The sequence below is a fragment of the Penaeus monodon genome, chromosome 12, assembly GCF_015228065.2.
Source record: "Penaeus monodon isolate SGIC_2016 chromosome 12, NSTDA_Pmon_1, whole genome shotgun sequence".
Lineage (NCBI taxonomy): Eukaryota > Metazoa > Arthropoda > Malacostraca > Decapoda > Penaeidae > Penaeus > Penaeus monodon.
The window spans coordinates 10,461,725-10,477,642 of NC_051397.1; the positions used below are offsets into that span (position 1 = coordinate 10,461,725).

The following is a 15,918-nucleotide window of genomic DNA, read 5'->3' on the forward strand; positions in this document are numbered from 1 at the left end:
GGCACTGACATCCGCTCTCACTAAGTGCCACCAAACTCGGACCACTTGATTCCTCGATTCTCTCTCTTCTCTCTTAAGTGCCACCAGATTAAGACCACTTGATTCCTCGATTCTCGTCTCACACTCACGTTTAGTCCATTTTGTAGGCCTATCAACAGAATCCTCTCAACACACAAAAAAAGAATCGAATTAATATAATTTCGCAGTTGTAGTTCGTAGTAAAGAACCGTGAGTGTTTTGCGTATATTTTTTCAAGACGGAAAGTTTAAGGGGGGGAAAAAAGTTATTATTATCATTTCATACATAGAGATTAAGGTGCTCAGTGTATACAGCAAATGATTGTTAAGAAAAATACAAGAAAAGGATAATGACCCCAGAGAGAGAGAACTGCATAGAGAGAAAACAGAATCGAAGTAAAAATCAGCCTCAGTGTTGAATTAACGAGTTCTAAAAGGGGGAAAATCCGTATTTGTTGGTATCGTGTAGAGGGTGGATTTGTCTTTGATGGATATACAGTCTGAAAATTTGGAAATGTGGATTTTTAAAAATGATTTTGTTTATTTATTTGCTAAAGTGTATTATTTAGTTCTCGTGGTGTCATGTGTGGTCGTTTACACACACACACACACACACACACACACACACACACACACACACACACACACACACACACACACACACACACACACACACACACACACACACACACACACACACATGGGCCTATAGACAAATATTTAGATGCATGTTTATAAACAAAAATACATAGGCCAACGGACTTACTTGCATAGAATATACTTTCGTACATACATACGTGTAGCATGCAAGCATTCATACGCACATACATTTATGCATTCATACATACATACTTTTATACGTTCATACATACATACATACATACATACATACATACATACATACATACATACATACATACACATGCATACATACACAAATACATACTTGCATCCAATTTCTTATGTACATATATTGGCTTTCACACTGTACACGTATACTTGTAATAAATACGCTCTATTCCTCCATATATTTAACTAATATTTTTCTTGCTTTGATCGAAATCGCATGTTTGTCATGATAAGGGTGATAAGTGTATAATGTTCGATTCCGGAATAATAACTGATAATGAGAGTAATAGTGACAGCATTAGTGGCCAGACTGATAATATTGTGTGTGTTTGTATGTTTCTTTGTACGTATGTATGTCTGTGTGTATGTTTCTATGCACGTATGTATGTTTCTGTATATGCATGTATGTTCTATGTATGTATGTATGTATGTTTCTATGAGCGTATGCATGTATGTATGTGTTTCTATGTACGTAACGAATGTATGTTTCTAATTTCAAGTTTGACTAATTTTGTAATAACGCCCTGAATAGCGAACTAGTATGGCTGATAGCGTCAATGATGAATTCATGATAATGGTGTAGTTGTGGCATCTGTTGTGATAGTACTATTATAATGAGGATTGATATTTTATCAGTTATATTAATGATGGTGACGTCTTTAACAGTAGGAATAATGCGGATTATGATGTCAGCGAGACAAGTTATAATTAACAATTAGTGGCAAGAGTATTGTTAGTGAAGTTTTCGTGGTTTATCATTATTACTATCATAGCTATAAGTATCGTTATCATTAGTGGCAATAGCATCATCATCATCATCATCATCATCATCATCATCATCATCATCATCATCATCATCATCATCATCATCACCATCACCATCACCACCACCATCGCCATCATCATTATTTTTTTTTATATTTATTATTATCATTATTATCATCATCATCATCATCATCATTATATAATAATAATAGCAATTATATATTATTATTATTATTATTATTATTATTATTATTATTATCATCATCATTATGCGTCATTATCAACATCATCAATATTACCATCATCATTGTTATTATTTTTATCATTATCATCATCAATAATGATAAATAATGATGATGATAAAAAAATATAACAATAATCATGATAATGAGTGATGATGATAATAGTAATAATAATGATAATAATAATAATGATGATAATAATAATAATAATAATAATAATAATGATAATAATAATTGTGATCACAGTGATAATGATGATAATTATACTACTACTACTACTACTAATACTACTATTACTACTACTAATAATAATAATGATAATAATGATAAAGGTAATTCAAATAAAAATAATGGTGATAACAATGATAATGATAATGATAACAAGTATGATAATAAAATAAAAATAATATAAATTACAACGAACAGCAAGAACACTAAAGGTAATCATAAAAATAATTGAAATGATAATCATCATCAACATCATCATTCTTCTCACCATCTTTATCATTACCACCATTACCATCACCTTCACTATCACTGCCATTACCATCAATATATGCATATTTTACCCTTTCATTAGTGTGTCATAAAACCCTTTCATTATTGGTCATGAACAACCAACTTTCATTATTGGTCATTGGATACAGAGATCTTGGCATTCTTACGTATTATGAAGCAGCTTACAAGATCAAGTTGTTACCACAGCGCTAATTCTATTTAGCGTAAAGTGTCATTGCCTCTTTAAAGATGTCAGGCATAATAGGTATAAGAAATGGTATTAAGAATGATGGTGATATTGGTGATGGTAATGTTGAAAGAGATAATGAGGATAACGATGATGTTGATAATGATGGTTGGTGATAGTAATGATAGTCACAGGAGTACAGGGAATAACGTAACAGTGAGATTAGTAGTGACAATAATAATAGTGATGATAAAAGTGATAATTATGCTTGTAATTATGATAATGGCAATGGTAATATTTGTGATAACAGTGGTAAGATTAATGGTAATAATCATAACAGTGATTACAATAACGATTATGATGAATATATTAGTATAGCTGAAAATAATGAAAAATAATAATAAAAAAAAATAATAGTAACAATATTACTGATAAAAGTGGTAATACTCATATCAGTAATAACGATAATGTAAGATAGTTACAAGTATTAATCATAATGGATACTGTTGAAAATAACTGTAATGTAAACTATAGTTAATTAATATAATTATTAATAACAATGATTATATTAGAGATAATTTTATGATTATAGTAATGATGGCTTGTACTTATATTATCATAAACAAAATAGATATTAGAAAGGATAATGATGTTAGAATGATAATAATGACAGTAGCGATGATTACTGTAATACCCGGGTAATAATTATGCTGATTTTGATAATCTATAATTACATCACCCAAGCCGTTATCACAATTGTTATATAATGGAAATAGCGATTGCAGCTTATCGCCTATTTTATTTATGAAATAATTTTCTCTTTATTTATAATTAATAAGCCTAGTTATTAAAAAAATAATTGGGTACTTTTTTTTTTTTTTTTACTCAGCCCCACACTCTGAACCATCAAAGTATGCCAATTTTCCATGAGCGGGGAATGTGTGATTACCTCTTAATTACTGAGGAGAACGCCAGGTGTACAGTAGGTCGTGTTCCGGGCTTAGTTAAGTGCGCGTGGGGGTAGAGGAAGGGTGAGGGGGTGGGGGGGGAGGGGGAGGGATTCATGGGTCTTCTTGTTCGTTTTCATATTTGTCAGTTCATCTGTCTAATTTTTTTCACTGTTTGTCTCTCTGCCTCTCTTTCCTTTTCTTCCTTTTTCTTTTCCTTTTTTCTCTCTTTTCATTTCTCTCTATTTTTTCTTTTTTTCCCTTTTCTCTCTCTCTCTCTCTCTCTCTCTCTCTCTCTCTCTCTCTCTCTCTCTCTCTTTCTTATATACTCTCTTCTCTACTCATCTCTATCTCTCTATCTTTCTTCTTTCTCTCTCTCTTCTATCTTTGTTCTATCTATCTTTTCTTCCTTTCCTTCTCTCCATCCCTCCCCCTCCCACCCTTTTCGTCCCTCCTTCACTCCCTCCTTCCTTCCTTCGCTCCTTCCCCACTCCCTCCCTCCCTCCCTCACCCCTCCTTCTACTCTTCTTCCTCTCCCCCTCCCTTTCCTTCTCCTTCTACTCTCCACTCCCTCTCTCCCTCTTCCCCCTTCCTTTCCCCCTCCTTCTGATAGCCACATAATGCGTGCGCTGACTGAAAGGAAGACTGTACAAGTGCTGAAATCTGAAGTGTCACGATGACGCCGTATTTTTGTATTTGGTGTTGTTATCGGGGTCTGAAGTGCGGCGGCGGGTCAGATGTCGTTTTTTTGTCGCTGAATGTTTTTTTTTTTTCCTTATTGTTTATTGCCTTCATGATTTTTATCATTGTTGGTTATCATCAATATCATTAACATCGTTGACGTCGTCGTCTTTGATGTTATTTTTAGCAGAGTTAGTCTTACTATTATTTTGAGCTTAAACTGCTTACGATGATTATGCATACATACATGGATATATTATATATATATATATATATATATATATATATATATATATATATATATATATGTGTGTGTGTGTGTGTGTGTGTGTGTGTGTGTGTGTGTGTGTGTGTGTGTGTAGACACATACATATATGTATCTATATATATGTATATATACATAAATATTCATATATATATATATATATATATATATATATATATATATATATATATATATATATATATATATATATATGGCAGTTCTGTTGAAACTCAGTGCCACATCCAGCTGAACTGTACAGAAAAAAATACAGACTTGCCATTTTTAACCACAAATTTAAAACATTACCATTCCAATTTCGTATGGAGCAGACACAGCAGCGAATTATGATATCTGTGTGACGTGTTTTACGCAAAATTAGTCCAGGTGTCTCGTTTTTCAGGAGTCGAGATGCAGTGATACACGGATATACACCATAAACAATGAGATTTATTAGTTATTTAGGGAGAGGGAGGGAGAGAGGAGGGAGAGAGGGAGGAGAGAGGGAGGGAGAGAGGAGAGGAGAGGAGAGGAGAGGGGAGAGAGAGAGAGAGAGAGAGGAGAGAAGAGAGAAGAGAGAGAGAGAGAGAAGGAGAGAGAGAGAGAGAAAGAAAGAAAGAAAGAAAGAAAGAGAGATAGAAACAGAGATAGACATATAGAGAGAAGCAGAGAAAGAGAAAGAGAAGAGGCAGATACGAGACACAAGAGACCTATGTAGACCCCCCCCCCCCACACACACGAGGCAATGTAGGTCGGGCCGGGTTGAGGAATGGTCGGAAAGTAGCTTTAGGGGGGGAGGGGAAGGGGTAGGGAAAGGGCCCCGTATCGATTGCCTTGTGTAAGGCTCTTCGCAACTCTACCTTTTATAGGCGTGTCAAAAACTCAAAGGAAAATATGTGTTTTTAGTTACAATTGTTATTATCTTTTTATTTTTTTTATTATTATTATTATTTTTTTTTAAAGAATCACGGATATAAAAGTATTAACTTAAATCGAGTGAGAGAAACTGAGTCGTAGATAAGAATGGTGGAGGAAGGTACAGGTTTATAAAGGGTTTCGGAATGGGAGTGAAGCTGTTTCGAGTAATAAAATCATCATACTGTTTTTTTTTTTTTTTTTTTTCATACTGTTTTTTTTTTTTTCGCTGCATCTGAACGCAGAACAAATCTTCTTTGACACTTTTATGTCACCGAGGAATGAGGGAGACGGAGGAATGTGGAATGATTTTTATGAATAGAGTTGTTGAGTAGTGTTACGATGGTCTTACCTTTGTAGCCTACGTTTTTTGACCGTAGCTCCTTGTGATTTACGTAGCGATAAATTATGATGATGATGATACCGATGGTGATGATGATGATGTTGACTATTATCGAAGTGATTATGATGATGATGATATGACGATGATAATGCCGATAATTATTATTATTATTATTATTATTATTATTATCATTATTATTATTATTATTATTATTATTATCATTACTGCTACTACTACTACTACTACTACTACTACTACTAATGCTACTACTGCTATTGGCATTATATTTGGGGAAAGGATTTTTTGTTTATTTATATGCTTATAGGGAAAACGAGCTAACGCATTACACTAAAGGAGAAGGCTGTGAAGGTTCATAGTAGAAAAAGGGGCTCATTTGATATACTGCGATAAACTTCCCTTCTTTTGAATAACAAAAAAAAATCTTTTGATATCTATATTCCCTTTCTCTGCCTTGATAGATGTAATTTTCTATTATTTTTTTTAAATAAATGTTTCTTATTTCCCCCACAGAAATGGAACATGGTTACGCGTCGACGCTGCCCATCCCAGATCATTACAGTTACTCCAAATCTTCAAAGCGATCACGGTCAAAATCTAAGCTTCAGAGCAACCGGTAAGTTTTCGACTTTGCAACATTTAGTAACATTTCTGGAGGTGTTTTCTCCTGTCTTTTATTATTTTTTAAATGGTATTTTCTTTCTTTTTTTCTTGAGCTTGGAGTTTTTTTTTTTTTTTTAGGTGAAAGGTTGTGAGGTGATTTTGATTGATAAGGGTTTCGATAATAAGGAAATGCATTCACGTGGAATTAGTGGAGGGGGGGGGGGCGAATGGCGGCAGGCGTGGTAGGAAGGAGGGGGAGGAACAAGAGGAGGGGGAGGGGGAAGAGGTGGAGGATAAGGGGGAGGAGGAGGAAGAAGAAGAAGAAGAAGAAGAAGAAGAATTTGGGATAAAATTTTTTTTGATAAAAAAACCCCCTTTTTTTTTTTTTCCTGCCTTGAAGAGAAAATTTTTTAAAAATTTTTTAAAAAGGTTTTTTTAAAGGGAAAAGGAAATGGGTTGATTTTTTTTTTTTATAATTTAAATTTTATTTTAAACCTATTTTTTACCGAGCCTTTTTAATTAAAAATTAAATTTTGATGTTTTCCGGGTTTTTTTTTTTTTTTTAAATGGTTTTTGTTTTGGGAAAGGATTTTTTTTTTTATGGAAAAAAGGGGATATTTTTTATTTTTATATTTTTTTTAATAAAAATTAAAAAAATTTTGAATTAATTTCCCCTTTATAAAAAAAAAAAAAATAAGTTTTTTGGAAAAAGGGGAAAAGGAGGGGGAAAAAAACAAAAGGGAAAAAGGAAAAAAAAAGAGAAGGGGAATTTTTAAAAAAGGGGGGAAAAAAGGGGAAAATTTTAAAATTTTTTTGTAAAAAAAATTTTTCCTTTTTTTTTGGGGCCGGGGTTTTTTTTTTTTTTTTTTTTTTAAAAAGGGAAGATTTAAAATTTTTCCATAAAAAAAATTTTTTACGGGTTGTAAAACGGGAGAGGGGGAAGGGGGGGAAAAAAGGGAGGGGGGGGAAAAGGAAAAAATTTTTTTGGGGGGGGAAAAAAGGGGGGAAAAAGGGGGAGGAAATTTGGGGAAAGGGAAAAAGGAAAGAAGGGGAAAAGGGGGGGGGGGGGGGGGAAGGGGCAGGGGGGGGGGGGGGAAGGAGGAGGGGGGGAAGGGGAAAAAAGGAGGAGGAGAAGAGGGGAGAAAAAGGGGGGGGGGGAAGGAGGAGAAAAAAGGGAAGAAGGAAAAGGGGGGAAGGGAGAGGACGGAAGAGAAAGAAGAAAAGAGGGGGAAGAAAGGGGGGAAAGGAAGGAGGGGGGGGAGGGAGAAGGAAAGGAAAAAAAAAAGGGGGGGGGGGAAGAAAGGAGAGAAGGGGAAAAGGGGGAAGGGGAAAGGGGAAGGGAAAAAGAGGAAAAGGGAGAAAGAAGGGGGGGGGGAGGAGAGAGAGGGGAAGAAAAGGGAGGGGAGGGGAGAGAGGGAGAGAAAAAGGGAGAGAGGGAGGGAGGGGGAGGGAGAGAAGAGAGGAGGGGGGAAGAGAGAGAGAGAGAAGGGGGGGAGAGGAGAGAAGAGAGGGGGGGGAGAGGGGAGAGGAGAGAGGGGGGAGGGAGAGGGGGAAAAGAGGGGGGATAAAGAGGGAGGAGAGGGAGGAGGAGGAGAGGGGAGGGGAGAGGAGAGAGAGAGGGGGAGGGAGAGGGGGGGGGAGGGGAGGGGAGTAGAGGAGAGGAGAGAGAGGGGATGAGAGGAGCGAGAGAGAGAGAGAGCGGAGAGGGGAGGAGAGGGGAGAGAGGGAGAGAGAGAGAGAGAAAGATGAGGGGAAAAACAGAGGAGAGGGAGAGATAAAGGGAGAGAGAGAGGGAGAGGGGAGAGAGCGAGAGAGAGAGAGAGGGGGAGGGGGAGGGAGAGAGGGAGGAGGGAAAGAGGGGAGAGAGGGAGAGGGGGGGAGGGGGAAGGGGAGAGGGGAGGGGGGGGAGGAGAGAGAGAGAGAAAGAGAGGAGGGAAGGGAGGGAGAGAAAGAGAGAGAGGGGAGGAGGGAGGGGGGGGACAAGAGAGGGAGGGAAAGAGAAGAGAGGGAAAGGAGAGAGAGAGAGAAAGAGAGAGAGAGAGAGAGAGATAGAGAGAGACTATTTCTTTGTTCTTTCTCTCTTCCTTTCCTCATTTTTGAGATTTTGCTGAAGAGGAACTCTCCGGATTAGCATAGTATGTTTCTTGACTACTTCCTGTACCAAGATTGAGGTGCTTCTCACTCTCAGCAAATCTTTTTTTTTTCTCTCTCTCTCTTTTCCCTTTTTTCTCTCGTTTCTTTTCTTCTTTTTTCTTATACTCGTCTTCGTGTGTGTTTTTTATGTGCATCTATTCTGGGATTGGTTGATAAGGCTGAGAATCTCGAGGCACGTATTTTTGCGCTTATGGTTGCTGGAAAAGTCATTGTTATCATGATTTTTAACATTAGTGGAGAGGGAGAAGGTGAAGGAGAAGGAGGAGAGGGAGAAGAATATGAAGGAGAAGGTGAAGGAGAAGGAGAAGGAGGAGAATGTGAAGGAGAAGGAGAAGGTGAAGGAGACGGGGAGGGAGAAGGAGAAGGAAAGGGAGGAGGTGAAGAAGAGAGAGAAGGTGAAGAAGGAGAAAGAGAGGCAAAAGTGCAGGCGAAGGAAAAGGAGAAGAAGAGAAAAGAGAAGAAAAGAGAGAGAGAAAAAAACAGTGGGTAAGTGAGTGCAGGCGAAGAAGTTCCTCCCCGCATCGGCCGTGGACGGAGGGCGACCCGAGCGATCAATCAGCTCGCACCGAAAAGACCTGAACGCTGCCACTCACCCGCGCACAATTTTTATCTAAATATAAACACCCTCGGCCTTAGTATATCGCGCCCGGGGTCATTTGCATGGGCTGAATGCGGTGTCAGGTTTTAAGAGCGCGGAGTGAAAGGCAAGTGACATCTCCCAAGGGTGCATGTGCGCGCGCGCTCGCTCGCTCGTGGACTCAGGTAAGATGCGCAGAGGAAGCCCCGCCGGCTCTGGGCTTCCTTCCAGGCACTTCGGGCAGGGGGGAGGGGGGAGGGAGGATAGAAAGGAAGGAAGGGAAGTGAAAGAGGGGGGGGGGAGAAGTGTGAAGATGTCATTGACCTCTCTCCCTCCTTCCACGTCAGGGCGAATTTAAAACACATTAGTTTTTTCGAATAAGGAACGTGTGATAAATATGGAACAAGAAATCCATCAAGACCAAAAAAAAAAAACGAAAGAAAAAAAACACGATCGCACATTCTAACTCATCATCCCATATTTTGACACGCGAGGAATTGACTGACACTTCCTGGCACTGCTCTTTGCCAACCCCATTTCGCGTGTTGCAGAACCCACTTGTCACAGCTGATAGCAAGGGTCACACGCAAGGGCTATGGTCTTTGGCAGGTGTCGGTAAGTATGAAGCGGTTGTGTCACGAGCGTTGGAATTTGATTAATATTCATTATTCACCTGTAGTGAAAAAAAAAAAATGAAAATCTTTTTTCAAAATCGCTTAAAAAATCATGTGTGGTAAAGTTAATGTGTGTGTGTGTGTGTGTGTGTGTGTGTGTGTGTGTGTGTGTGTGTGTGTGTGTGTGTGTGTATGTACAAATAGGTATCGAGGGGAACCCCTTAAGGATTCGGTCTTGAGTTGGTCCTGTGTTGAGTGAGGTGCCGAGCCGATTGCCATACGTGTGATACTGACCCCCCAGTGCTGGATATTTGGTATGACTGTATATATTTTTTCGTTCTTATTGCATCATCATAATTCTTATTCTTCTGATTAATTATTATTATTATTATTACATCGTCATCGTCATCGTCATCGTCATCGTCATCGTCATCGTCATCATCATCATCATCATCATCATCATCATCATCATCATCATCACCACCACCACCACCAACATCATCAATATTATTAATAGTCATTTACTGTGTATTATCGGTCTATCTATGTAAATATTGTTTATTTATTTATCAATCTATCTGTCTACGCATGCGACATACTTTCCGCTGACGTCCCTTCTAAAATCGGGCGTGTTAATGCTTCGTGATGACAAAATAAACTCGCGATTATTGAAGTCAAGCACCCACGCCCCTTACACCCCCCCCCTTCACTCAACCCTGTCTCCCGCTTACCCCACCCCCTCCCCTCCCGTTTCCACCCCCACCAATTCCCCTTCCTTTTCCCCTCCTTGTTTCCTATTATATTGTTCTTCCTGTTACTTTTCCAGTTTCCCTCCTCTGTCTTGTTTCATATTTCCTTTCCTATTTCCATGTCTTTTCCCCTTCCTTTATCCCTGCTTATCCCTCTTCCCATTCCATTGTCTCTTGCCCTGCCTCCTCCCCTTCCTGTATCGCTTCCTGCTCCCTGCTTCTTTCCCTTTTGTGCCCCTGCCTATCCGTCTTCCTCCTACTCCTCTCCTTATTCCTCTTCACATTCCCTCTCCTATTCCCCTGCCTTTTCCCCTTCTTGTGTCCCTGCTTCCTCCCCCTTCCTGTCCCCCTGCCTCTTCCCTTCTTGTGTCTCTGCTTCCTCCCCCTTCCTGTCCCCCTGCCTCTTCCCCTTCTTGTGTCTCTGCTTCCTCCCCCTTCCTGTTCCTGCCTCTTCCCCTTCTTGTTGTCTCTGCTGTTCTCCCCTTCCTGTTCCCTGCTCTTCCCCTTTGTGTCTCTGCTCCTCCCCCTCATGTCCCCTGCCTCTTCCCCTTCTTGTGTCTCTGCTTCCTCCCCCTTTTCCTGTCCCCCTGCCTCTTCCCCCTCCACGTCCACTCCGCGCGGGAGACGGCAGCGAGCATGTGCAATCAGTCTCGGGCTAAAAGAGGAAGGGGCTAAGTGTGAATCGCACCTGAAGCACGCTCGCCCGCGCCTCCTCCTCCTTTCCTGCCAGCTCCCCTTCCTCTTCGCCTCCCTCCTCTCCTCCCTCCCTTCCTCTCTTTCTCCCTGCCTCCCTCTTCTCGCTTCTTTCCTCCTTCACTCCTCTCGCTTCTTTCCCCCCTTCCTCCCTCCCCTCCTCCCTTTCTCCCTCCGTCCCTCTCCTCCGTCTCTTCTCCTTCTCCCTCCCTCCCTCCCTCATTCCCCCCTCCCTCCCTCCCTCCTCCTCTCGCTTCTTTCCTTCCTCCCTCCTCTCGCTTCTATCTTTCCTCCTTCCTCTCGCTTCTTTCCTTCCTCTAGCTTCTCTCCTATCCCCTTCCTTCTCTCCCGCCTCCCCCCTCTTTCCTCTTCCCTCTCTCCTCCCCCCTTCCTCGCTCCTCACTACTCTCCTACACTCTCCTCTCCTCCCGTCCTCTCCCCTCCCTTCCTACCCAATCCTCTTCCCCTTCCCCTCCTACCCGGTCCTCCTCCCCTTCTCCTCCCCACTCCCCTCCTTCCCGCCTTCCACCACGTGTCGCGCGCTCATTGCTTGCAGTTTGGCTCCCTGTTCGCTGCTCCTCTCCGGGGCTCCTCTCGTTTCATCGCGTTTTCCCCTTTCTTTTCTTTTCTTTTTTGGAAGGGGTAGGGGGTAAGGGTGTGATTTCTCGCAGCATTTAGTAGTTCTGTTGTTGTTGGTTTATTCTTTATGTTCGCTATTAGATTTTCCACTTAAAAAAATGTTTGTCTTTGATTTCTGTCACAGGAGTTAATGTTAGGAGACGTTTTGAATCCAGATATTTCTCACTGTAAATCATTTAATTAAATAAAAGAGAAATAGTGAAGGAATTTCTGTTCACGGTCTCAGGACGAGAGAGAGAGAGCGAGGACACAAGTGACGAGAGACGAGAGAGAGAGAATGGAGATGATGAGAGAGACGGAGAGTTGTTGATGACGGGGAGAGAGGAGGGGGAGAGAGAGAGAGAGACCCACGTAACTTATCTCAAACTTGAAGTAAAATTCTGCTCATGTAATACGACTAGAAATTACTTGATTGTAATTATTAGAAGTTTCCGAGGTAAACTGTCGGCAATTTTCTTGATTCCCAAACCTAGAAGGTAGATCCTGAATGGTCCTTTTACTTCGAAAAGTTGCTGACGTAAAAAAAAGATAATAAGTTGTTTTCGTACTTTTTCGAAAGGTCAAGTGGACAATTCTATTTATGTTTTTGTTTTTTTCTCTTGACTCTTCTCTCGTATTTCATGTTCGCGAACGCCCCAGCGTAAGAAGATGTGAAAGTTGTTGCGATATCTTTGGCGCATAATTTATGGTTGAAACTGTTAGTCCAGAAATTTATAACAGGAGTCCCATATTTTCATGACGGGCTAATGTTTTTGTTTTTGTTTTTCTTTTGTACACATTGACGTAATAGTGTGGCCTTCCGAAATATTTGTGGCCGAGCGTCGTGGCGTGTGTCCAGCCGTTGTTGCCGTGTTGGAGGTGTCACGTGTGAACAGCGTTGCCACATCTCCAATGGGATGGGCGCTTGCGGGGGTGCAGCTCCCTCTCAAACCCTTTTTGTTTACTATCTCTCTCTCTATCGCTCTCGCTCTCTCTCTTTGCCCCTCCTCTCTCTCTCCTCCCCTTTCTCTCTCTCCTCCTCCTCTCTCCTCTCTTTCCCTCCTCTCTCCCCCTCTCTTTTCTTTTGTCCTCTCCCCCCCTCCACCTTTTCTTTTGCTTCCTTTTTCCTCCCCTCTCTTTTTCTGCCCTCTCTCTCTTTCCTTCTCTCCCCTTCTCTTCTCCTCCTTCTCTCTCTTCCCCCTTTCCCTCCCTTTCTCTCTCTCTCTCTCTTTTTCTCTCTCCTCTCTCTTTTTCTCTCCTCTCTCCTCTCCTCTCTCCCCTCTCTTCTCTCTCTCTCCCTCTCTCCCTGCTCTCTCTCTCTCTTGTTTTCTCTCTCTCTTTTCTTTCTCTCTCTCTGTTCTTCTTCTCTGTTCTCTTCTCTCTTGTTTCTCTCTCTCTCCTCCCCCTCCTCTCTCTCTCTCTCTTCTCTTCTCTCTCCTCTCTCTTTCTCTCTTCCTCTCCTCCCTCCTCTCCCTCTCCCTCTCCCTCCCTCCCCTCCCTCCTCCCTCCCCCTCCCTTTTCCCTCCCTCCCCCCCCTTTTTTTATTTTCTTTTTTTTTCGCGGACTTTTTTTCAAGATAGTCATAATCGTCAGGAGAACATTCATCCTGTCTCACTCTCGGGAAACATTTGCTAGACTTGACTGAAAATGAAGCGCTGTAGTGATCCGTCGATGAGGAGGTTAACACTACGCTGCATCTTCATAACTGATGTTATATGTAACGGGCCGCCTGGTACACAGTTACGGTGCACAGTTATGCTGAAGAAGCGTCGGGGGGAATGGCAAATGACCGAGGTATGTTTTGCATGCGGTAACGGGAGGTTACGCAGAGGGGACGGACCTTTTTGGCGTCGGGTAACTGTGTGCGTGTGTGGCGTGGGGGGGGGGTGCATTGTGTGTGTGTGTGGTGTGCGTGCGTGCGTGCGTGCGTTCTATTCTACCTTGTCTGCCAGCATGTTTGAAAGTCCGTGTCTGTGATTGTGTGTATGCCGTTGGTTCGACTGTTTTTATGTACGCGCGCGCGCGCGTGCGGGTGTGTGTGTGTGTGTGTGTGTGTGTGTGTGTGTTGTGTGTGTGTGTGTGTGTGTGTGTGTGTGTGTGTGTGTGTGTATGTATGTGTGAGTCGCTTGAGCATGAGTTGGCCGGGGCTGTGTTTTGGACCCGCACAGTCAGTCGGAGGGTACAAGTGGCATCGACTTGGAGAAACGTCTCACGTAAATATAACCTGCAACTCCAGCGCTCTACCAACACTTACTTATAAGTAGACGCCACGGGTCGGCTGCGTCTCGGGGCCTCGAGGGTGACGTCAAAAGAAATGAGAGATTATTGTTGTTTTCTCTCCACCTGTTGTCTGAGCATCACTCCGCCCGCAAACGCCCCGACAGATGCTCACCTTTCACGCCCACGCCACAAACAAACAAACGCACGAGATTCTCACCTTTCAATCTCGTCACAGCCAACAAACCACCACCGGGGCCTCACCTAGGCTTTCTCTCTCTCTCTCTCTCTCTCTCTCTCTCTCTCTCCTCTCTCTCTCTCCCTCCCTCCCTCCCTCCCTCACTCTCTCTCTCACTTTCTCTCCCTCCCTCCCTCCTCCCTCCCTGTCTATGGCTCGGAATCATCCCAAAGGAGGCGGCGGGCGTGCTCTCTCGACCCGCAACCATATGGTTTCCTGAAGTCATATTGCGGCGGTCAATGCATTGCCCTCGCGTGTGTTTGCGCTTGCTTTGTGTGTGTGTGTGTGTGTGTGTGTGTGTGTGTGTGTGTGTGTGTGTGTGTGTGTGTGTGTGTGTGTGTGTGTGTGTGTGTGTGTGTGAATGATGGAGAGAAGAGAGAGAAGAGAGAGAGAGAGAGAGAGAGAGAGGGAGAGAGAGAGAGAGAGAGAGAGAGAGAGAGAGAGAGAGAATAAGTGGAAAGAGTGGAGAGAACCAATGTGTGTCTGTGTGTGTGTGTGCGCGCGTGAATGTGCCATTGTGCTCGTGTGTATTCGCGTAAGTATGCCTGCGTATGTGTGCATGCAGCGGCTGCATAGATCCCTCGGTGCGTGCGTCTATACTGGCTGGGAACGGCTGGTGTGAGAAGAGAAAGTAGGAGGCACGCTGTGACCCAACGGCCTGGGCGCGTCAACTGCTGGCGCCTAGCAACACTTACGGTACAAGTCATAGAAGTCTGCTCCTCCTCTGCTCACCATGGAGACAAAGGCACGCGCGGAGGCTGAGCGATAGGAGTTCGAACCCGCTGTTGGAATCGTGATCGCTGCGGAAAGCTCCCCCCCCCCCCCCCGTCTCTTTTTCTGGCCTTCTCTCGTGCTGGGACTCTGGGTTCTCTGTCTGTGGCTCGGTCCCTCGCTTTCTCTGTCTGTTTTTAGTCTTCTGTCTTCTATCGCGCTCTGTCCTCTCTCTCTCTCTCCTTCCCTCTCTCTCTCTCTCTCTCTCCTCTCTCTCTCTCTCTCTCTCTCTCTCTCTCTCTCTCTCACAAAAACACAACACACACACACACACACACACACACACACACACACACACACACACACACACACACACACACACACACACACACACACACACACACACACCTCCTTTCTCTATATATCAGATATCCAGTGTACCTGTGATTCTTCCGGTGGCTCCGAGCGGATGTTTTCCCGGCGAGAGAGAGAGAGAGAGAGAGAGAAGGAGAAAGAGAAAGAGAAAGAGAAAGAGAGAGGAAAAGGAGAAAGATGGAGGTCAGCGGCCCCCGAGCCATGCATATGATACATTCGGATTATGATATTGCTACGTGCCCCCGAGTGTTGCCGTCTCGGAGTGTAGGATATATTGGAAGCGTCGATCTCCCCAGTCACCGGCGAGAGGCTAGAGGTACCTAATTAGATCCTATAATATGGCGTATCAGATAACCAAACAATGGTGGAGATGAGAGATATCCTCCTCCCCCCCTTCCTCCCCTATTGTTGTCTTTTTAAAACTTTTGTAAGCCTACAGTAGGTGGTGAGATGTATTTTTTATTTGATCTTTTTGTTTGTTTGTAAAGGAACGAGTTGGGTAAAGTATAGCGTTTGTCCCGGTATGTTGCAGGTTTTTTTTTCCCTTGTAAAAATGAAAATAAAAATGATAAAGTTCGAGTATGACTTTGTATGTAATCTTTCGTTTGCTGTGATGACCTTTTACTATTTTTCCTTTTTTTTCCT

The 15,918-nt window shown here is 42.5% G+C and overlaps 1 protein-coding gene across 4 annotated transcripts in view; it reads left to right on the forward strand.

Annotated features, from left to right (window-relative positions):
- LOC119579275 (max dimerization protein 3-like) overlaps positions 1 to 15,918 on the forward strand; it is a 134,374-nt gene that overhangs the window by 379 nt on the left and 118,077 nt on the right. For all 4 annotated transcript variants that reach the window (XM_037927019.1, XM_037927017.1, XM_037927016.1 and 1 more), the window contains exon 2: positions 6,238 to 6,340. In XM_037927019.1, coding sequence (XP_037782947.1) covers positions 6,247 to 6,340 — 94 coding nt within the window. In that variant the 5' untranslated portion in view covers positions 6,238 to 6,246. The remainder of the gene's footprint in view (positions 1 to 6,237; positions 6,341 to 15,918) is intronic.